Source organism: Pan troglodytes, chromosome 23 (genome assembly GCF_028858775.2).
Source record: "Pan troglodytes isolate AG18354 chromosome 23, NHGRI_mPanTro3-v2.0_pri, whole genome shotgun sequence".
Classification (NCBI taxonomy): domain Eukaryota; kingdom Metazoa; phylum Chordata; class Mammalia; order Primates; family Hominidae; genus Pan; species Pan troglodytes.
The window spans coordinates 42,453,108-42,476,944 of NC_086016.1; the positions used below are offsets into that span (position 1 = coordinate 42,453,108).

Below are 23,837 nucleotides of genomic sequence, written 5' to 3' on the forward strand. Positions count from 1 at the left end.
TATGTATGTATGTATGTATGTATGTATGTATGTATGTGATGAAGTCTCACTCTGTCGCCCAGACTGGAGTGCAGTGGTGCAACCTCCACCTCCCAGGTTCAAGCAATTCCCCCTGCTTCAGCCTCCCAAGTAGCTGGGACTACAGGCATGCACCACCACGCCTGGTTAATTTTTTTGTGTGTGTATTTTTAGTAGAGACTGGGTTTCGCCATGGTAACCAGGCTGGCCTCGGCCTCCCAAAGTGCTGGGATTACAGGCATAAGCCACCAGGCTCAGCCCATCCAAGTATTTAATAAAGATAGCCTGATAGTGACAATGTCAAATCATAACCCCTTCTGGTCTTATTACGAGAAACACTGAAGATTTAGGAAGTTGGTTTATCTTTCCAGGGGTTATAAAAACTAAAAAACGAAAAATTACTTATAATTTTTAGCAGGGGGGTATATGAAAAATCTCCATATCTTCTGCTCAACTTTGCTGTGAAACTGAAACTTCTGTAAAAAAAAAAAAAATACTATTTTAAAAGATTCAGGGGAGCCTCTCTGCACCTATTCTGGTTGGGGGATTGTTCAATAAATAAAATTAAATTTAGGCCAGTTGCAGTGGCTCACGCCTGTGATCTCAGCACTTTGGGAGGCCGAGACAGGCAGATCATTTTGAGCCCAGTGTTTGAGACCAACCTGGGCAACACGGCAAAACCGCACTTCTACTAATAATACAAAAACTAGCTGGACGTGCTGGCCCGCACCTGTAGTCTCAGCTACTCAGAAGGCTGAGGTGGGAGGATGGTTTGAGCCAGGAGGCAGAGGTTGCAGTGAGCTGAGATTGCGCCACTGCACTCCAGCCTGGATAACAGAACCAGATCCTGTCTCAAAAATATATATAAACAAATTTTAAAAAGTTTTCTTTTGGCTCATTTTATATCTTTATTATCACCATTACTGTTACTGTATCGGCTCAGCCTATCATAAAATAAGTTGAAGTCTCTGTATCCTTTGATTTCTTTTGTCATCTCTGCACAAACTGGGCTAGCCTAAGGTCCTAGATTCTGTCTACTGGTTACTAAATCCTGAACATCTCATTAGTGAGTCAAAACCTAATCCATTTTTTTAAAAATTTAGTTTTAAAAGAGCTTTACCAAAATGTATTTGATTCACATGTACTCAGGAAAAAGAATGTTGAAACCTAGGTTGCATATTTGGTGAAGAATAATGTAAGTTAACGATTCCCAAGTTACAAATAACAAAAACATCATTAAGAATTGCAGGACCAGGCATAGTGGCTCACGCCTGTAATCCCAGCACTTTGGGAGGCTGAGGTGGGCGGATCACCTGAGATCAGGAGTTCAAGACCAGCTTGGCCAACATGGCGAAACCACGTCTCTACTATAAATACAAAAATTAGCTGCGCGTGGTGGCCGGTCCCTGTAATCTGAGCTACTTGGGAGGCTGAGGCAAGAAAATCGCTTGAACCCAGGAGGCGGAGGTTGCAGTGAGCTTAGATGGCGCCACTGCACTCCAATCCAGCCTGGGAGAGCAAGTGAGATTTTGTCAAGAAAGAAAAGAAAGAAAGAAAGGAAAGAAAAGAAAGAAAAGAAAAAGAAAGAAAGAAAGAGAGATAGAAAGAAAGAAAGAAAGAAAGAAAGAAAGAAAGAAAGAAAGAAAGAAAGAGAAAGAAAGAAAAAGAGAGAGAGAAATGCAACTTCAGACAGAGAGAGACCGTAGTAATCAATCCTGGCACTTTTAAGAAGAAATTTTAACTCTGCTATGGGTACACAGGAACATCATTAAAAATGAAAAAAACAAGCTCTGTCAAGAAGACAGAGCAAGGTCTTCGAAGATCTAAACGACAAAAATAATTATTTCCTCACGTGTTATTCAAGGTTTTTCTACTACTTGCACATGGGAAAATAATAAGTTGAGGGTTAACTGTAGCATTAGAAACATGGTACTATATGCTTTATTTCAAGGATTCTCAATTATAAAAGACTGACAAGAGACAAACAAGCTTCTCTCACATCCAGAAAGAATACAGGAGACCCTCTTCTGATTTGTCTAGGTCAGAAAAACTTCCATGTTTTCCTTTGAAAGGTTATCCTCTGCAACAGCTCTCATGCCAGAACATTTTTCTTAAATTTTCACCTTAACCTTATGACCTTGTACACCTTTAAACATCAAAGAGAAAGGCTGCAGGGGAAGCTTTGAGAACAAAGTGTACCAAATATGACCAGTTTCTTCTGTGAGTCTTCATCCTGGATACAGTGGCATTCCTGGTCTTAATCTTTGGATTTCAAGACCAGCTCCCTATCTCTGCCATCTGTCCTATCCCTCAAGATATGTGCGAGACATCATTAGTGAAAATTTAGGGCCTAGACTATACAAGCCTCTGCTATCTGGCACTCTGTATTTGGTAGAGTTAAGTGACATTAAATTTGAAACTTATGTTTACATGATGAGAATAAAGAATACTGCAAAATGATTTTGTTTAATAGCACATCAGAAACCAACTTCTATATCTCACAGTTGAGATGCTATGAACAGAGCATATCAAGCAGTACAGAGAGGTATATAGGAATTAGGGGATTCTTTAATCCCTTCAACTTTATGGAAAGGTCATACCCCAACACTGAATGACATATAGAAACAGAACAACCCTGAAGGGAAGGGAACCACTGAAGCACACTGTGTCCTACAGATATGACGATGTCAGGACTGACAGCCAGTCCTACATGGTAACTATGTGCAAGTGTTCTGGAAGATGAGGTAGATGGGTTTTTTTCCTTCCTGGAGGCAGCAAAATTCAAAGGAGAAGAATTTGATAAAAGATATCAACCAGAAATGATGAGACAAAATACAGCCATAACTAACGTGCCCATTCCCTCGGCTTGAGGGCTCTGCCTACCTCCTAAGTTGTACAACAAACTTAAATCTGAGAGCTGTTTTCAGAAACACCTCAGGCTGGCCGGGCGTGGAGGCTCATGCCTGTAATCTCAGCACTTTGGAAGGCCGAGGTGGGCAGATCACTTGAGGTCAGGAGCTCGAGACCACCCTGGCCAACATGGCAAAACTCCATCTCTAAAATACAAAAATTAGCTGGGTATGGTGGTGCACACCTATAGTCCCAGCTACTCGGGAAGGCTGAGGCGAGATAATTGCTTGAACCCAGGAGGCGGAGGCTGCAGTGAGCCGAGATCGCGCCACTGCACTCCAGCCTGGGCGACAGAGTGAGACTCTGTCTCAAAAAAAAAAAAAAAAAAAAAAAAAGATATGGAGTGGAGGGTGAGGAGTGGGGTTAGTGGGAGTCAGCAGGATGACGGGGTGTTGGGACGGCAGAGGATGTTGGAGATTACAAAAGGAGTTGGGGGACACAGGGTAGTGGTGAGGGAGGGTTACTCACTAGGTAGGGGTCTGGCAAAAAAAAAAGAGCCTCGCTTTTGGGAACACCAGACCCTATCCATGTACCAACAGGGACATAAATGAGGAGGAAATTCACACCTGAAACTATTCCCAGTCCTCAACATTCTCTCTCATAATCTAAGCATTTCTTACCTACTTCCTTCTCTAGAAAAGCTGGTAACAAGACTATGTCCATAGCTGAAGGTGGATCTTGGTATATGGGAAAATGCAATATTCTCATAGAAGCAGGTCATTTCTATTCCCACAGGAAAGGCAATTATTCTCACTTCACAGACACAGAGAACAACCCAAAGTATACAATTAGATATTCAGGACAATTTTACAATCCGGGCTCCTGACAGAATGGGAGTGTTGTTTCAAACTCCATGCCCAGAATTCCAACAGGTTTTCAATAGAGCGGTATCTATTTCAGTTTGTCAGACTCTCTCTCTCATATACACATGCACACACTGTACTTTACAACTGGCTGTCTTCATTCATTCCTTCATTCAGTGCCAGGCACTGGGGACGGGACTGATAAAAAAAAAAAAAAATATATATATATATATATACACACACACACACACACACATATATACATACATACATACATATATATATATATATATATATATATATATACATGAATGATACTTTCTCAAGGAGATCATAGTCTAGCAGGAGATACAAGCATATAAGCAGATAACTGCAATAACCAAAGCATCATTTGTCTTTTTGAGATGGGGTCTCGCTGTTGCCTAGGCTGGAGTGCAGTGGTGCAAACTCGGCTCGCTGCAGCCTCCGCCTCCCAGGTTCAAGCAATACTCCTGCCTCAGCCTCTCAGGCGCGCCACCATGCCTGGCTAATTTTTGTATTTTTAGTAGAGACGGGGTTTCACCACGTTAGCCAGGCTGGTCTGGAATTCCTGACCTCAGGTGATCCACCCTCCTCGGCCTCCCAAAGTGCTGGGATTATAGGTGTTAGTCACCGCGCCTGGCCCATTTGTCTTAACAACATAGAATATTACAAGAAATGCTAAGTAAGGAGACTAATAGATAAATCCTATTAAACAATGATCTCCAGTAGCCCCTGTTACTACAGGAAAGACAGGAAAAAGAAAGCAGGGCACTCAATCTGTGCACTGCTTTTAGACCCTGAACATACTACAGGTCCTGAGAAGTAGCACTATGCTCTCGGAATTAGTGCTGTAATTACAGTTAGTAGCCCATGTGTCAGCACTGAATTGCTCTTTATTTTGTGTATGGGTACGTTTTAGCAGCCCAAATTTTGGCTGTTCAATGTCTTGAGGGCAGGTACCATGCCTCTTACTTCTTTAATCTTGGTAGCATCTAGGACTACCCTAGGCACAAAGTAGACACTAAGTATATGATGTCCTTGGTGAAAGGGACAAGTAGATGAGAAACTGGGTAGCTATCTTGTTTCTCCACAGTATGGACTGGGAGGTTTGGAGTGTATTGTAAAGCACAGCATTGCCCTACCTGATCACATTGCTGATACAATGAACAAGCCACCTAACACTTTAAGAACTGGGGGTAGAGAGTCCTTCACTGGAGGGCCACAGAAGACAGCAAAATGTAGGTAAATAGTCTGGCAGTGAACTGCAGTAAACAAAAAGATTAATTTGGGACTTAAGCTCCCTGGGCTGATGTTTAGGATAGAAATAGACCCCAAGCCGGGCAAGGTGGCTCACACCTGTAATCCCAGCACTTTGGGAGGGTTAGGCAGGAGGACCGCTTGAGCCCAGGAGTTCAAGACCAGTCTGAGCAACATAGGTAGACTCCATCTCTATAAAAAGTAAAAATAATTAGCCAGGCATGATGGCTCACACCTATAGTCCCAGGGCTATTCAGGAGGCTGAGGTGGGAAGATCTGCTTGAAAGCCAGAGAGGTGGAGGCTGCAGTGAGCCATGATCATGCCATTGCACTTTAGCCTGGATGACAGAGCAAGAACTTGTCTCAAAAAAAAAAAAAAAAAAAAAAGTTAAAAGAAATAGACCCCAGGCTTCTTACACTTGTTATAAGGTTCTCTTAGAAATGGACCCTATCACTATCGTGGTAGGTCCATTCTGACTTGCTTAAAAGCCTTCAATGGCTTCCCATTGCACTTAAAACCAAATCCAGCTGGGCATGGTGACGCACACCAGTAGTCCCTGCCACTAAGGAGCCTGAGGCAGAAGGATTGCTTGAGCCCAGGAGGTTGAGTCCAGCCTGGGCAACATAGCAAGACCCCATCTCTTAAAAATTAAAATGAAGGCCGGACACAGTGGCTCAGGCTGTAATCCCAGCACTTTGGGAGGCCGAGGCAGGAGGATCACGAGGCCAAGAGATCGAGACCAACCTGGCTAATATGGTGAAACCTAGTCTCTACTAAAAATACAAAAAAAAAAAAAAAATTAGCCAGGCGCTGTGGTGGGCACCTGTAGTCCCAGCTATTTGGGAGGCTGAGGCAGGAGAATGGCATGAACCTGGGAGGCGGAGCTTGCAGTGAGCCCAGATTGTGCCACTGCACTCCAGCCTGGGCAACAGAGCAAGACTCCGTCTTAAAAAAAAAAATTAAAATTAAAAGCCAAATCCACCTCCTCCATGTGGGTGATAATGCCCTGGCTCTAGCCCTGCCCACCTTACCCATCTTCACTTGCCCCTTTTCTCTCTCCACCATGCCCCAGCCACACTGGCTTACTTGATGATCTCCAAACACACCAACTTCTGGCCTGCACCAGGCCCAGACACTTGCTTTTTCTTCTCTCTGAGCCCTCTTCCTGCTTTCTGAATGGCCAGCTTCATCTGATCCTTTAGATCTCAGCTCAAATCTTTCCTCTTCAGTGAGGCCTTTCTTGAACATCTTATTCAAAGTGACCCCATCTTATTCCTATTACTTATTAACACACCAATCAGTTAATTTACTTGATAGTACTTACCAGGCTCTGAACTTACCAACTGCATTTCAAGGTGATCCCTGCTCTGAAATTTCTTGTCTACTACTAGTCTTGCCCTTCTAAATATAAATCACCTGAGAGCAAGAGCCGGATTTATCTTGCTGCATCAACTATCACATATTAGGTACTCAAAGATTTTGAATGAATGAATGAATGAATGAGAGCTAGGAAAATATGGTAGCAGTCAGCCAGCAGACAATGAGTTAAAGTGAAAAACATCAGTTCTCCCACCATGAAGCCAGAAGTTGTATGATTGTTTTTTGACTTACAGTGTATCCAAGTAGTGATAACATACAAACAGAAAAGAGAGAGAGCCTATGTTCTTTGCTGATGATTTAAAAAAGAAATGTCCGAAAGATCAAAACCTCACCAGCTCCAGTTTCAGCTCCGTTTATAATGCTGTTGGTACTAAAGGCAAATTTCCTTACTTCTAACAGACTCCAAGGTTTGGTTTCATTTTTCCCCTAAGGGATGGACTTCTGCACCCACTGAGCCCGGTGCCGTGATAGCACCATCAACGACTCTACTCAGCCATGCTCACGCCCAGGCCAGCCTTAGAGTATCTCAGGATCTCACTCTACATAAAACTGTGGTTGATTCAAAATACCAGAAAAGAGGTTTCTCTTCCTAAGAACCAGAACATGAAGGCAAAGCATATGGGAGAAGCGGTTCTTCCTCACAATACCCCAGCTCAAGATCTGCCCCTCCTATAAAGGGAAGTATAACAGAGTGAAAACTCTTTTAAAGGTGCAATTCCAAAGTAAAGGAAAATTCAGTGGCACCCTTTACACCTAATTTAAACCAGGTTTGACCCTTTAAACACAGTTTGTTTCACTGAACTTGATCAATTAGTTATCTTAACTATTTAGTGATTGAGCTCTAAACTTGGAAAGTCATGAGAAAGAAGAGAGTGGAAAATAAAACCCATCATCCTTGTTTTATGTTAGATGCTTCCCATGGCATACTCGGTCAACACAGCCATGTCCTAAAAGCAATCTACCAAATGCTGAGAGAGAGAGAGGCACTTACGCGGCATGATCCCTTGGCTCACCAGTTCTTCCCGGGTCCGGCGCTGCTGGAGTTTCAACTGTAGCACTGCAGGGCAGCAGAGAGAGAGGAGAGATGAGGGGTCAGTTGGGTATTCCACCTCCAAAAACACATTTTCAAATGCAAAAAAAGTCTAAAAACAGAAGGATGTAGTGTGAAAGAAGGGTCCCCTTGAAGTGCAACTGTCTGTAATTGCAGAAGTGGCCTGATACAGCAGAGTTTCCGTATTCTGCTGTGGGCGGTGAGAGGAAGTTGCGAAGGGTCTTGCAGGGCGATAACAATCCACAAAGCATCAGAGTCTTGCCTTTTGCTCAAAACCTCCAAAACACTGAGTCCTCCTCCTAAAACTTTTTTAAAAACACCTCTTCCAAACTCAAAATATCATAACGAGGACCACCACCCAGCAAAAAAAGCTTTCCAGATGCTCTACGCTTAACAAATGTTTACCACCATAAGTATAGTGAATTAAAGAACTACTCACACAGATCAGGAAGTACTATTTGTAAACTCTTTTTCTTTTGTATCTAAAAATTATAGCCATTTCACCAAGCAATGCCTTTTTCTAGCCTAGAAAATATTTTACCATTAATATGCCTCTGTTTTTCTTCTTTCTCTTCACTTAGAGCCTTTTCTGTTGAGGTGAAACAATTGAGCTAGATGACTCAAAGCACATCCGGGCTAGGGGAGACTGATGGGTGTTTCTCTTATTTTCACTCTGGCAATACTGCTTAATGAAAAAACTTAATAGGGACTTTTTAAAGTTAAAAATCAACTATCAGCCAGGCACAGTGGCTCATGCCTACATGTAATCCCAGCACTTTGGAAGACCGAGGCGGGCGGATCACAAGGTCAGGAGTTCGAGACCAGCCTGGCCAAGACAGTGAAACCCCATCTATACTAAAAATACAAAAATTAGTCGGGTGTGGTGGTGCGCGCCTGTAGTCCCAGCTACTCAGGAGGCTGAGGCAGGAGAATTGCTTGAACCTGGGAGGCGGAGGTTGCAGTGAGCCGAGATCACACTACTCTCTCTCACTCCAGCCTGGGTAACGAGAGTGAGATGCTGTCTCAGGAAAAAAAACAAAAAAACCAAAACTATCTTTCTTTCAAAAGCCAGTTAAACCTAAAGGGTGTTACAACTACAAACTACACAGAATGACGATGGCACAGCTGTCATTCAGAGACTAAATGAGAAACTGCAGAGGTTGCAGTGAGCTGAGATCGTGCCACTGCACTCCAGCCTGGGCGACAGAGCAAGACCCCGTCTAAAAAAAAAAAAGAAAGAAAAAAAAGAAAATGTTCAGAGGAGGAGGGTTGGGAGGATCCCACGGGCCAAGGAAAGCCTCCTTACATAATTAAGTCTTCAGGTGTAGGGGCCTTCCAAGTCACATCTGAGAGGAACCAGAATCTACTGGGAATCATCTTAATATCTGCCTTTTTCTATCCACAGAGCAGCTTTTAGGGAGGCGTCCAAGAATCGCAGAACCATAACCATGCGCCTGCCTACATCTCAAATTCAGTAGATCCAAAGCCAAACTTGTTTTCCTCCCCAAAACCTAATCCCCTTCCCATCCTTCTTACTTCTTTAATGATATCACTAACTTTCCCAGTATTTTTTAAATGTCTGGGCCAACTTCAACTCTACCTCCTCATACTCACACTCCCCTCTTATCAATTTTACCCTGCCATGTTTTCCCATGCTGCAGTGGTAGCTCCCTGGCTGTGTCCTTGCCTGTAGTGTCTCTCTCCCATTTCAAGTTATCTTAATCAAGCCTGGCCAGTTACTCTTCCTCAAATACCGTGAATTTTTTCCTACTTCTTTTATTCACTTCACCTGGAAATGCCTACCCTGCTCATCTGAACTTCCCCACTCACTCCACAGCATTCAGTTACTCTAGGCCTCCTGTGAGCTACCTTTTATATGTTAGGGAAAAGTATAATATTTTGCCTTGTGTAATAGTAGCCCTTGAACATCTTACTTCTCCTACCAGTTTATAAGTTCCTGGAGAGAAGAGAATATCCCTTACTGATATATGTCCCCCATAGCACTTAATACATAGTAGGCATTCAACAATGGTTTCTTGTACTGAACTGGTTCTCAAAAGGATGTTACAAACAGTCTGAGAAACTGAACCAAGAGGCTATTATTATTTTACAAATTAACATTGTTAAGAACAAAGCCTTGGAGAACTAAATCGATAAAAACAGCAGGAGTTACAATAATAGCTGACATTTATGACGCACGTACTCTGTGCCAGACACTGTTTTACATTCTTTTATATTTTAACTTACTCTTCGTAACAGCCATATGAAGATACATTTTGGTGTTTTATTTTTTGAGACAAGGTCTCACTCTGTCACCCAGGCTGGAGTGCAGTGGCACGATCTCAGCTCACCAAGGCCTTGACGTCCCTGGCTCAACAGATCCTCCCACCTCAGCCTCTGGAGTAGCTGGAACTATAGGTGCATGACACCATGCCCGGTAATTTTTTAATTTTTTTTTTTTTGTAGATACAGGGTTTCACCATGTTGCCCAGGTTGGTCTTGAACTCCTGGGCTGAAGTGATCTGTCCGTCTCAGCCTCCCAAAAGTGCTGAGATTACAGGTGTGAGGCACTGTGCCTGGCCAAGATAGGTATTATTAATCCTATTTTACCGAGAAGCAAAGTGAGGCCCAGCAGGTTTAAGTAATACACCTAAGGCTATCCCACTAATAAGAGGTAGAACAGGATTTGGAGACAAGCATTCTGATTCCAAAACCTGGGCTCCTTACTTTGCCTCTCTAGGATCTTCTGAAAGCCTGCTCTACTGTGATAACAGGAGTGGAGTGTGATCACCTGGGTTTATTCTCTGGTGAGACAGACAAAGGGGCTAAAACGGATGGTTCGACCAGAGTGAAAGGAATTCAGGTGATCAACTTCAGTAAAACAAATTTACTCTAGGACGTTGATTTCAGAAAAAAATTATAACCATAGATCAGCAACAATAATTGCATTAATAAAACACAAATAATAAATGAGTGTGCTACTATGTGTCAGACCCTGTGTTAAGTGACTGTCATGCTTTTAACTTATTTAATCCTTTAAAAAAGCCCTGTGAGCATGCTACAGTTATTATCTCCATTTTACAGATGAGGAAACTAAGAATCAGACCTTTAAAAGTTTGCCTTCTGTCACACAGCTCAAAGGTGCTGGAACTAGGATTCATACCCACATTTCTGTGACTCTAAAGTGGAGGCACCTGATCATATGCAATGTGCCTCTTTGTCAGAAAGAAAAAGGAGAGCCAAGCAGGATAAAATCTAAGAGGGATAAAAGGGCAAATAATTGTCATCTTTTAGAGTGTTTCTAAAGCCCAGTGTAAGATGAACTGTTAGAAAATTATTAAATGTGACAAATTAATTTTATTTCAGAGAATAAGGGAACAATGCAATTCAGTAAGTCTGAACACTTCAAAGAAACAATAACATAAGCAACGGCTATTATCCAAGAATAATTTTGAAATATTAACCACTAGCCTTCTTAAGTAAACCATATATAAATAGGGCCATAGGGATATTACATAAACTTCTTGATTGAAAAACTTCTTGCTTCATGAACGCAAAAATTTAAATTTATGAAAGCTAACACATTTAATAAATTTGATTCAAGTTTTCTGTGGAGATTACAGTAAAGGCATATTCAGCTTATATATACATACACATATACACAACCGTGTATATATTATGCATGTATATATATATATTTATACACATACATATACAGCTCCAGTACAAAGACGAAAGCTTATCTAATAAACCTTTTCCATCTCTAAAACTGAATGAAATTAAAGTTCAGTTATCTGAAAATTCCATCTTGTCCCTCCCAGGAGTTAACTTTGAACTCTGTGCTTATCTGACATCTGACAAAGTTCCCCACTCAAATTAACAGAATTATCCTGTATCAGTATCATCTTGGGTACTGCAATAACCTGATTTAGGTATGTGTTGTTTTATGCACTGCATAACCTTCAATGGTTACAAAGAGGGGGAAAAAAGACTGAAGCGGTAAACTCAGAATTATGGCAGTCAACCTATAATTCATTTTGTTTTATAATTTATCTGCTTTATGTTTATCTGTGTCGACTAAAAATGATCCATCGTCTAAGACTTCCAACTATAAAGAAACAGCTGTTTATATGGAGTTTTTGTTTCCTTGGTCTATTAATTCCTCTTAATTCTAAGCATTCTAAACAAAATGACTTTACATTTCCAGACCTTAGGATTATTCATTTTAGAAGCAATTATTTAATAACCTACTTTCAGTAAATACCACAGAGCCATATGTTCTGTGTTCACTGCCAAAGTTACCAAAATCAGGAATAAATTTCAGAGGCCATAAATTTAATACACATCCACTCTCACCGAGAAATATCTGAAACAAATGATGATTTTTCACAGACAGTATAAGCCTATGGAGATTTAGGAGAGTAGGAATTTTGACATCTTTCTATGTCATTGTATATCACTACTTAGATTTGCTCATCATTCCCCAAGCCAATAAAGACTCAACAAAAATATTTATTTGTATACAAGCATAAGTCTTTAATCCTTTACTGTTACTGATTTCCACAAATTTAATATATCATGTTTCTAAATGGGCCTGTGTGAACAACCTATACATAGATGAACAGATGTCTTTAGAGCTGACGGGTGGTGAATCAACTGAGTTGCCTGCCAGAAAAGAATGGAATAAAAAGAAAAGAAACTCAACCATAAAGTGAAAAACCCTAGGTTCTCCACTCTCCATGGAAATAATCAAGTTTTTTACCTGCCTCAAACAAAGGCATCAATTGCTATTTGAATAACTAGCTACTTTGGGGGTGGGGGAAAAGCCAAGGAGTGACCTTAATATATCTCTGCCCTGTAAGACCATGGAAGGATGTTGATAGGATTCGAGGGGTAATACCCAAGAAATGAACACATCAAACAGCTGGGTCAATCAAGACTGGAACAAGAAAGGAGTAAGAAGTGGAGTTCTCAAGCCTAGCTCTTCCACCGGTCATTTGTCCTGGATTTCACTAGAAAGGAAACATGCAGTTGGTAGCTGTTCCTACCTTATACATGTATTGATTCCACCAAGACTTCTACAATCAGAAGATAAAGTATAAATTATGAGGAAGTAGAAAAGAATAGGAAGGTGGGGTTAGTATGGGAAGAACAGGACAGCAAAAAAACAAGACCCCTCCCTCCACATAATCTTTTGCCCAGCTAAGTCCTCTCAAGGAAGATTCTCAGACTGTAGGGACATTTCATTAACTGAGCTGTAACTCAGGAATACTGACAAGTCTTTTTCTCATGAAACTTCTAATCAAATGACAATAAACTTGGCCACCACTTTTCAGAATATTTATGTTAGAAAAGGCTCCAAAATAAACTTGTTGATGAGTAAAGGAAATGCCCCTGGACTAGAAATTATATGCCAGCCAAAACAGTGCTGCATTTGAAAATTAATGAGGTTTATATGCTTGAGGAGACCAAAATGCAGACAAGCCTTCTCAAAAATCTTTTCTCTTCCCCCACTCAGATATTTGGCTTCCAACTCTGGAGGCTGTCATACTTCAGGGGGGAAATTGCTATCCAGAAACAATCAACTGAAAGACTGGTCTGGTTGGAGCCAAGTTTGAAAGCATCAGTTTTCATGAGAATTAACAATGACCTTCACACTAAAAACATTAAAATAGCCCCAGTATACTAGAAAGTAAATTAATAGATGTCATTTCTGGCATTTGTAAGGTACAACTAATACTAGAGCATTTCTACATTTTAATAAATTGCATGGTGCTTATTTAACTAACTTTGAATAAGGAGTATTTGAGTTTATCTCCTCTAAAAATCGCAATCTACCTCACTCTCAACAATAGACAGAACAACTAGGTAGAAATTAGTAAGGATATCGAAACAGTTCAAATGTGTGCCCCCTCCAAACCTCATGCTGAGATATGATCCCCAATGTTGGAGGCGGGGCCTAGTGGGAAGTGTCTGGGTCATGGCGGCAGATGCCCTGGGAGTGGCTTGGTGCCCTCCCCGCAAGTAATGAGTTCTCACTCTTTTAGCTCATGTGCATGCTGGTTGTTTAAAAGAGCATGGGATCTCTCTTGCTCCCTCTCTCGCCCTGTGACACTCCTGCTCCCCATTTGCCTTCTGTCATAAGTAAAAGCTTCCTGAGGCCTCTCTAGAAGCTGAGCAGACGCTGGTGCAATGCTTGTACAGCCTGAAAAACCATGAGCCAAATAAACCTCTTTTCTTTATAAATTAACCAGCCTCATGTACCCCTTTTAGCAACCCAAAACAGACTAATGCAGACATATAGGACTTGAACTACACCATCAACCAAATAGAATTAACAAACATATAGAACACTCCACCTAACAATGGCAGAATATACACTCTTTCAAGCACACATGGAACACTCCCCAGGTCACAACACATACCAAGCAATAAAACAAGTTTCAGTACATTTAAAAGGATTAAAATCATTCTGTGATGACAATGGAATTAAATTAGAAATCAAAAACAGGCCAGGCATGGTGGCTCACACCTACAACCCCAGCACTTTGGGAGGCTGAAGCAGAAAAATCGCTTGAGGCCAGGAGTCAGAGACCAACCTGGGCAAAATAGCAAGACCCCCATCTCTATAAATATTATGTATATAAAGAATATATGGCTGGGCGCAGTGGCTCACGCCTGTAATCCCAGCACTTTGGGAGGCCAAGACAGGTGGATCACCTGAGGTCAGGAGTTCAAGACCAGCCTGGCCAACATGGTGAAACCCCATCTCCACTAAAAATACACAAATTAGGCAAGCATGGTGGCGGGTGCCTATAATCCCAGCTACTCAGGAGGCTGAGGTAGTAGAATTGCTTGAACCCTGGAGGTGGACGTTGCAGTGAGCCGAGATTGTACCACTGCATTCTAGCCTGGGTGACACAGCAAGACCCCATCTCCAAAATTATATATATATATGTATATATATAAAGAAAGAAACATAATAAACAGCAAAAGAAAATTTGGGAAATTCATAAATATGCAGAAATTAAAGAGCACACCCTTAAACAGCCAATGGGTCAAAAGAGAATGAGAGAAATTAGAAAGTACTTTGAACTAAACAATTTATCAAAATTTCTGGAATACAGCTGAAACAGTGCTTAGAGGGAAACTCATAGGTTTATATTAGAAAATTCACAGCCTACACTGGAAAAGAAGATCTGAAATACATGCGGTAAGCCTTTACCTTAAGAAACTAGATGAATATGAAATTCAGCTAATTTTAAAAAAGGAAACTAGGAAAAGAGCAAATTAAACCATGGTAAGTAGAAAAAAGGAAATTAAAGTGGTAAGCAATGATACAGAAAACAGAAAAACAGGCCAGGTGCAGTAGCTCACGCCTGTAATCCCAGCACTTTGGGACGCCGAGAAAGGCAGATCACCTGAGGTCAGGAGTTCGAGACCAGCCTGGCCAATATGGTGAAACCCTGTCTCTACTAAAAATACAAAAATTAGCCAGGTGTGGCAACAGGCGCCTGTAGTCCCAGCTACTCGGGAGGCTGAGGCAGGAGAATCACTTGAACCCGGGAGGCGGAGGTTAAAGTGAGCTGAGATCGTGCCACTGCACTCCAGCCTAGGTGAAAAGAGCGAGATTCCGTCTCAAAAAACAAAACAAAACAAAAAACAAAAACAACAGGGAAAATCAATAGTCATAAAAGTTTGTTGTTTGAAAAGAACACAATTGATAAACCTTTACCTAGACTGCCAAGAAAAAAACAGAAAATACATAAAAAATCAGAAATGCAAAAGGAGGCCGGGTGTGGTAGCTCACACCTGTGATACCAGCACTTTGGGAAGCCAAGGAGGGTGGACCACCTGAGGTCAGGAGTTCAAGACCAGCCTGGCCAACATGACAAAGCCCTGTTTCTATTAAAAAAAAAAAATACAAGAATTAGCCAGATGTGGTGGCACACGCCTGTAATCCCAGCTACTTGGGAGGCTGAGGCAAGAGAATCGCTTGAACCTGGGAGGCAGAGGTTGCAGTGAGCCGAGATCATGCCACTGCACTCCAGCCTGAGCAACAGAGCAAGACTCCATCTCAAAAAAAGAAAAAGAAAAAGAAATGCAATAGTCAAATTCCTAGGAAGGCATAAATTATTGAAATTGAAGAAAGAAATAGAACATCGGAATAGATGTATAACAAGTAAAGAGACTGAAATAGTAATCTTCCCACAAAGAAAAGCCCAGGTCCAGAAGGCTTCGCTGATATATTTCTCCAAATACTTAAGAATTAATACTGGCTGGGCGTGATAGCTCATGCTTGTAATTCCAGCACTTTGGGAGGCCCAGGTAGGTGGATTGCTTGAGCTCAGGAGTTCGAGACCAGCCTGGGCAACATGGCAAAACTGCCTCTACAAAAATGAGCCAGGCATGGTGGCAAGTGCCTGTTGTCCAAACTACTCGGGAGGCTGAGGCAGGAAAATCACTTGAATCTGGGAGGTCGAGGCTGTAGTGAGCTGAGACCACACCACTGCACTCCAACCTGGGTGCCAGAGCAAAACCGTCTCAAAAAAATAAATTAAAAATTAAAAAGAATACCAATCATTCACAAACTCTTCCAGGAAACAGAGGAGAAAACACTTCCCCAACTCATTTAATGAAGCTGGTATTATTCTCTGGTTCCAAAGCCAGAGAAAGACATCAAAACAAAACTACAGGTGAATATGCCTTATTAATATAGTCACAAAATTCCTCAACAAAATACTAGGAAATGAAGCCAGGACTGGAACCAAATATTCTGTATCCTTATCCCTGTAATCCTTCTCTCATTCCAGTGATTCTCAACCCTTACCCTTCACAATGAAATCATCTGGGAAGGTTTTTAATTGGTCTGGAATGGGGCCTAGACCTCATCTCTTTAAAAAGCTTAGCAGGTAATTCTAACGCAATGCCATGTCAAGAGCTACCCTATGTAATGCTAATTTGGCCTAATTTAAGCTTACTTTATATGGAGAAATTAAATATGCTCCACCCATGTTCGTGATGCCAATGATAGATCATGGCAAGTAAATAGTGCGAAGCAGGTTTAATCCACCTAATAAGCAGTAAGTAGCCTTTCCTCTGATACTGTTTTAAGGCACATCATCTTTTGCTGTGTTTTGAACAATGATTCAGTTTTTAAGTTAAAATTTTTTGACAATAAACATGTTATTATTTCCATGATCATTTTTAATATTTTTCACATTGAAAAACTTAAGAATGAATAACAAATAATTTTTTTCTCAAATTCCTTTTTAACAAACGAATAATTTAATAAACAATCATGTGAACACTTCTAGGAGGTGTCAACTCCCATCTCATGAAGTTTAGCATTAAACTCAGACATCTAGAGAACAGGATACAGACCAGGGATATCCACTGTCACAAATTATCAACACATTTCCCAGCTTCCATGGTGTCTTGGCATCTTAGCTATGGACCTCCCAGGACCTGCAGGACACAGGGCAACAGAGACCACAACAAATTCACACATAGCTCCTGGAGCAGAGGACAAAGAGCAGTGAAAATGGACCCCCAAGCTCTGGCTAAAAATTGTTAATTTGTTCAAAAGTTTCCAACAGGAGAGAAATTTCATTTTCCAACATACTTCTTCCATAAAATGTATTTGTAGACTACCACTAAAGGTTTGTCAAGGGGAAGAAAATGGCTAAAGAACAACCCAATAAAGAGATAAAATCTGTTATCTCTAGATGCACTTCTGTCAATTTTCTATCTAAATTTAATGCATACGATATGATGCAGTATCTTCTAAGTTCTCTTTTATATACAGTGTAGTACATTTACTAATAAATATTAACTGGTTTTTATTTTTTTTGAGACAGGTTCTCACTCTGTTGTCCAGGCTGAAGTGCAGTGGTATGATCACGGCTCACCGCAGCCTTGACCCACCAGGCTCAAACAATCCTCCCACCTCAGCCGCCTGAGTAGCTGGGATTATAGACTTGTACCACCACACCCAGCTAATTTTTAAATTTTTTTGTAGAGATGAGGTCTCACTGTTGCCCAGACTGGTATCGAACTCCTGGGCTCAGTTAATCCTCCCACTTCGGCCTCCCAAAGTGCTGGGATTACAGGTGTGAGCCACTGTACCCAGCCAATATTAACTGTTAAAAGTAGTTTCGGATAGTATTTCCTTACTCTAAGTTCATAGCCTCCTATAAATTCCTAAAGCTTGATCTGCTAATAATTGGTATATTTTTTCTCTAATTTTCAGGCACCAGTCCCAGAAAAAATAAGCAAATGCAACTTAATTCAGCAACAGACACCAATACTTTTAGCTTCAAACTAGGGAATGTGTTTTACCAGGAAGGTCAGAGAAGGAACAGGTTGGGTGCTAGCCTTAAGTGAAGCTCAGCATGCAGATAATTAGAATACCCATCTTTGCAACAGTGAATTATACCTATTTTACTGCTGTATTTTACATTCTACTTATCCTATATGCCTGAAAAATCATTTAGTGGCACCCAAATTGTAAAACCACATGGCCTATCAATTAGAACCAAAGGCTGTTCAGAACACTCACCAGTTTCATTCTTAGAATGCATGATTAAAAGTAGGTGAAGGGTGTCCCCAGAAGCAGGTGCTGCTACTCAAGTTCTGCTGCCTGGGTTACTTTCCAGCATCACTACCAATATAAGGATTGGGAATCAGGGTGTGGAGAGAGATCTTCTCTATTCACTCACCTAACAAGTATTTACTAAACAACTATAGGTTGGCACAAAAGTAATTGAGGCTTTTGTCATTGCTTTTAATGGCAAAAGCTGCAATTATTTTTGCACCAACATAATACTATTGTGTTAGGTCCCGTGCTAGGTACTAGATACACCTATGATCTCTGCTCACATAAAGCTTTCAGTCCAGTGGGACAACAGAGATCAAATCAATGACAACAAACAAATAAATTCAAGTTGTGATCAATATTTTACAGAAAAAGAAAAAAGGATATGAGAGAGCCCTGAACTCTCCAGTATTTCCTTCTTTAATGTTATATGATAATAAACTTTTCACATTGCTCTTTATATTAATATACAGTCAATTGTTTAAGATACTAAAACTCTTTGAAAAGTAGAGATTTCAGGGGAAGTCATAAAAACAAGTAAGTTAAGGCACACAGTGTCATTTACTCACTTTACTCTCACTTGCTTGGATGCTCTAGAGTTCATGTACTAGTTGGTCAGCACATATACTTACCTCACATCCATGCCTTATTCAGTTCTTCCTTAGCTCCTTGTCCCAACCTCTCTTTCCTTGCATTCATTCAAGAAATATGAGGGCCTACTGTATGCCAGATACTCTGTTTGTTGCTGGGGATACAGTAGTGACTGAAGGCCCCGCCTTCAGTGAGTTTACAGTTTCATGAGGGAAACATACATAAAGTAAGTTCTAATTTGTGTGAAGAGTATTTCCAAAGAAAACAGACACTATATCCTAACTGATTTGATTGTTCCCATAATTCAATCCATGTATTCAAATGGCTTTTTTTCTTTCTTTCCTGAGATGGAATCTTGCTCTGTCACCCAGGCTGGAGTGCAGTGGCACGATTTTGGCTCAATGCAGCCTCCGCCTCCCAGGTTCAAGCTATTCTCCTGCCTCAGCCATCCGAGTAGCTGGGACTACAGGTGTGTGCCACCACGCCTGACTAATTTTTGTATTTTTAGTAGAGACGAAGTTTCACCATGTTGGCCAGGCTGGTCTAGAACTCCTGATTTCAGGTGATCCCCCTGCCTTGGCCTCCCAACGTGCTGGGATTACAGGTGTGAGCCACTGCGCCCGGCCAACATTGTAATTATTCACTTTGAATCCATTAGAGCTAGGAGTTCTGTGAGAATGAGAACCATGTCTTACACAGATTTGTATCTCTAATAACTGGCCCTGTCTTTAAGATACAAAAGCCATCTAAGGTGGTGGTTCACACCTGTAATCACAGCATGCTGGGAGGCTGAGGTGGGCGGATCACCTGAGGTCAGGAGTTCGAGACCAGCCTGGCCAACATGGTGAAATTCCATCTCAATTAAAATAGAAAAATTAGCCAGGCATGGTGGTGCATGCTTGTAATCCCAGCTACCGGGGAGGCCGTGGCAGGAGAATGGCTTGAATCTGGGAGGCGGAGGTTGCAGTGAGCCGAAATTGTGCCCCTGCACTCCAGCCTGGGCAACAGTGCCAGACTCCGTCTGAAAAAAAAAGTGAATAATTACAATGTTTTAAGAAAGACACTAACATCTAGACAAGTGTAACATTAGCTAGCACACATGCCAAGAGTGGGCATGCCCTACTACTGGCAAATTCAAGTCTTACCTGGCCTTTTGTGTGAGACACATGTGTACATCAAAAATAAAAAGAATTGCTTGTTTCTTTAAAACAACAATTAAAATAGTTATGTATTTTTCAGTTATCATAAGAGCAGAAAGATGGTACTGCCCAACACTGGAAGTCAGAGAAAAAGAGAAACAAGATCCTTTCTATGCAGGATAGCACTAGGGTACATAAAAATGGCGTCTCGGCCAGGCACGGTGGCTCACGCCTGTATTCCCAGCACTTTGGGAGGCCGAGGCGGGTGGATCACGAGGTCAGGAGATTGAGACCATCCTGGCTAATATGGTGAAACCCTGTCTCTACTAAAAATACAAAAAATGAGCCAGGCGTGGTGGCGGGTGCCTGTAGTCCCAGCTACTCGGGAGGCTGAGGCAGAAGAATGGCATGAACCCGGGAGGCGGAGCTTGCAGTGAGCTGAGATTGCGCCACTGCACTCCAACCTGGGCGACAGAGCGAGACTCCGTCTCAAAAAAAAAAGGGGGGGGGGGGTCTTGAAAGTATTTTATCTTCATGATCAGTTGGTATTAAAGTTTCAAGCTATTTCCTGATAACATTCCCCAAAAGTAAGACTCCTCTGGGCCCCTACTAATATGCGCCCACGAGTCTGTCCTGATACAGCCTAAAAAGATACGAAAGAGAAGACAGATGTCTCTGTGTTCCCTAACTTGGCTTGATTACCTCTCTTGCTTTCTGGTTCTTGAGCCCTACCCTGTCCTAGAGCATCCAATGGAATTGTTTCCTCTCCTGCTTCTTACATATAATGTTATTTCTAAACATGTTTCTTTTCTTTTTTGTTTTTTGAGATAGGATCTTGCTCTGTCACCCAGGCTGGAGAGCAGTGGTGCAATCTTGGCTCACTGCAGCCTCAACTTCCTGGGCTCAAGCAATTGATCCTCTTGCCTCAGCTTCTTCAGTAGCTGGGACCACAGGCACGCACCACCACAAATGGCTAATTTTTTGTACAGACAGGGTTTCGCCTGTTGCCCAGGCTAGTCTTGAACTCCTGGGCTCAAATGATCCACCCACCGTGGCCTCCCAAAGTGCTGGAGTACAGATATGAGCCACCGCGCAGCCTAAACACTAAGTTTCTCTTGTCCTTTTCATGATAATTTTCTTCCTTCAACTTGTGAAACCAGCCTGAATGGGTAAGCACAGTGTACACTGTGCCAAAAACATCTCTCTGGCTTGTTTTTAATATAAACAAAAGCATTGTAAAGGCCCAATGTATTTTATAATTAGCCCTATCCTTAACCAGAAAGGGTTTACTGTCAACTCAACTGATTTCTGGGTAAAGGGTTAACAGCACTGAATGTGGGGTTGGTTTTATATATAAGTTCCAAATAAATGCAATACACCTACAGAAATGACCTCTGGCCAGGCGCGGTGGCTCATGCCTGTAATCCCAGCACTTTGGGAGGCCAAGGCAGGCAGATCACGTGAGGTCAGGAGGTCTAGGCCAGCCTGGCCAACATGGTGAAACCCTGTCTCTACTAAAAATACAAAAAAAAAAAAAAAAAAAATAGCCGGGCATGGTGGCGGGCACTTGTAATCCCAGCTACTCGGGAGGGTGAGGCAGGAGAATAGCTTGAACCCAGGAGGCAGAGGTTGCAGTGAGCCGAGATCACGCCACTGCCCTCCAGCCTGGGTGACAGAGTGAGACTCGGTCTCAAAATAAAAATAATAATAATAATAAAAAGAAATGACCTCTAAGGGGAGACCAAAAGACATCAGAGAAAGAATCAGAACACAGAGGTCCCAATCCTAGCTCTGTTGCTACCTAATCAAGTAACTTTATCTTTTTTTCCTCAATTTTCTCACTATAATTCAATTTTGAAAACTAATCCATATACCCTTTGAAACTCAAAAGACCACAATGTACATGAAAAGTGATTTGTAAAATTATAATACAGATTACATATGTTTCATTAGAGGCTTTTACATCAGATTTTCCCTAGGGCAAAGTAAGAACTGTAAGTAATCTGGTACCACACCTCCAACAAGATAATTTATTCTGCAAGGTAAAATGATCTTATATCAAGCCACGCTTATTTAAATCACATCCCAAGTTGTTCTTGGTGGGGGTCGGGGGTGGGGGATGCGGAGAGATGAAAGGAAGGGTAAAGGAAAGGGGAAGGAGAGGAGGGAAAGGAATGAAAAAGGAAAGGGGAAACAAAAAGAAAGGGAACTATTTTTCTTTGGAAGGCAGTTTAGGAACATGTAGTCAGTGAAGCAGGCTCTGGTAATTATAAAGAGCAAGCTTCAGAGAGAGGCAGAAGAATCAGTACCCATTCATTATTAAAATCAAATATACAGTTGAGTGTTCAAAAAAGCATGCTCTTGAAATTCTAAGCTATCAATACCAAAATAGTTGTTAAAGGATCCAGAAAGGTCCATTTATCTTTTGCCAGAGAAACGAGCTGCTGAAATTCTTGAGCTTCAGATCCAAAGTTAAGATAAAAAGGAGGAAGTGGGGGTGAAGAAAGGAAAGTAAATTCTCCTTGGGATTCTATTGACCAACCATCTACAAATCTTATGATTAAATGCAATGTGGTATCCTAGATTGGATCTGGGAACTGAAAAACGACATTAGTGGGAAAACGAATGAAATCCAAATGAAGTTTGGAGTTTACTTAACAGTAATGTACTAATGTTCATCTCTCAGTTTTGACAAAGGTACCATAGTTATGTAAGATGCTAACATTAGGGGCAACTGGATCAAGGATACACAGGAACTCTCCGTACTATCTTTGTAATTTTCTTCTAAGTCTAAAATCATTCCAAATAAAGTTTATTTTCAAAACCCACGGAGGGCCTTTTCCTCTTGCAAGTCCCCTCTCTCTCACTAGAGAGCAAACTGTTTCCCTTTCTCTTTCCTTCTCTTTCTTTTGCCTATGAAACCTCCACTCCTAAACTCCTCGTATGTGTCCATGTCCTAAATTTTCTTGGCGTGAGACGACGAATCTCAAGTATTTACCCCAGACAACACAGCCACTTCATACTGGGGACCTCGTCTGGGATACCAAGGTACAACATTCATTGTTACAACATGCAACATCTGCTGGAGGCAAACCAGTGTTACAACCCATCGGAATGGCTCCGACAGCAATCAAACTCCAAATGGTGCTGTACACCGAATCACACATGGACACACCTTTCATCTGAAGACCCTTAGATTGACCCCAGGAGGAGCCCTAGCTGCTGTTCCACACACAATGCCCCTTTTCAGCAGGAAGGAGCCAGAAAGAGTTGTCCAACACCCCCTAACAGCAGTTAGCATTACCATTCCAGAGGAGTGAATGATACAGGAGTTAAGAAATTACTTAGGCAGATAGGGAGGGTATGGAAGTCCTCAGTAAGGTTTTCCTTTTTAATGAAAAGCAGCCCCAAATCATTTTCTAACAAAGAGCAGCCTGTAAAGTTGAGCTGCTGAAATAGATAAGCAAGCTGAGCGCTTGCACGGGTGAATGCCAGCAGGAAAGAACTACCTGGAACTAATCATGTTCAAAATGAAGGCTCCACCTTCCCTTCTCTGCCAGCCACATATACAGTAAGGAGCAGACAAGATGGCGCCAGCTAAGGGGAGAATGCATTTGCATAGTAAGATTAGGGTGGGGCAACCAGCCTTCCCCACTCACTATGTAAACATCACACCTGATCAAATCAATCTGTGTGCCCTATGTAAATCAGACACCACCTCCTCACACCCGACTATAAAATCTGGGGCATCCGCTGCTGCTGGCCGGCCTTTCCTCTCGCAAGTCCCCTCTTTCTCACGAGAGAGAGCTGTTTTCCTTTCCCTTTCTTCTGCCTATTAAACCTCTGCTCCTAAAAAAATAAAATAAAATAAAAAACATGGATTTGCCTCTAGCTTTAGAAAAATTGATGAATCAATTATGAAACACAACAAATGTCAGGTTTTTCAAACTGAAATGCTGCCATCTCTTGGAGAGAAAGAAATTATCAATTCCTATAAATGATTCCTGTAAATCAACATGGTGCTCAAAGGAAATGCTCAATGGAGCATGTCAGATTTCAGATATGGATG

The 23,837-nt window shown here is 41.6% G+C and overlaps 1 protein-coding gene across 16 annotated transcripts in view; it reads right to left on the minus strand.

Moving 5' to 3' along the window:
- The window catches only part of MRTFA (myocardin related transcription factor A), a 224,572-nt gene that overhangs the window by 45,606 nt on the left and 155,129 nt on the right, over positions 1–23,837 (minus strand). For all 16 annotated transcript variants that reach the window (XM_016939226.4, XM_016939225.4, XM_063807877.1 and 13 more), the window contains one exon: positions 7,382–7,447. In XM_016939226.4, the coding sequence (XP_016794715.2) occupies positions 7,382–7,388 (7 nt within the window). In that variant the 5' untranslated portion in view covers positions 7,389–7,447. The remainder of the gene's footprint in view (positions 1–7,381; positions 7,448–23,837) is intronic.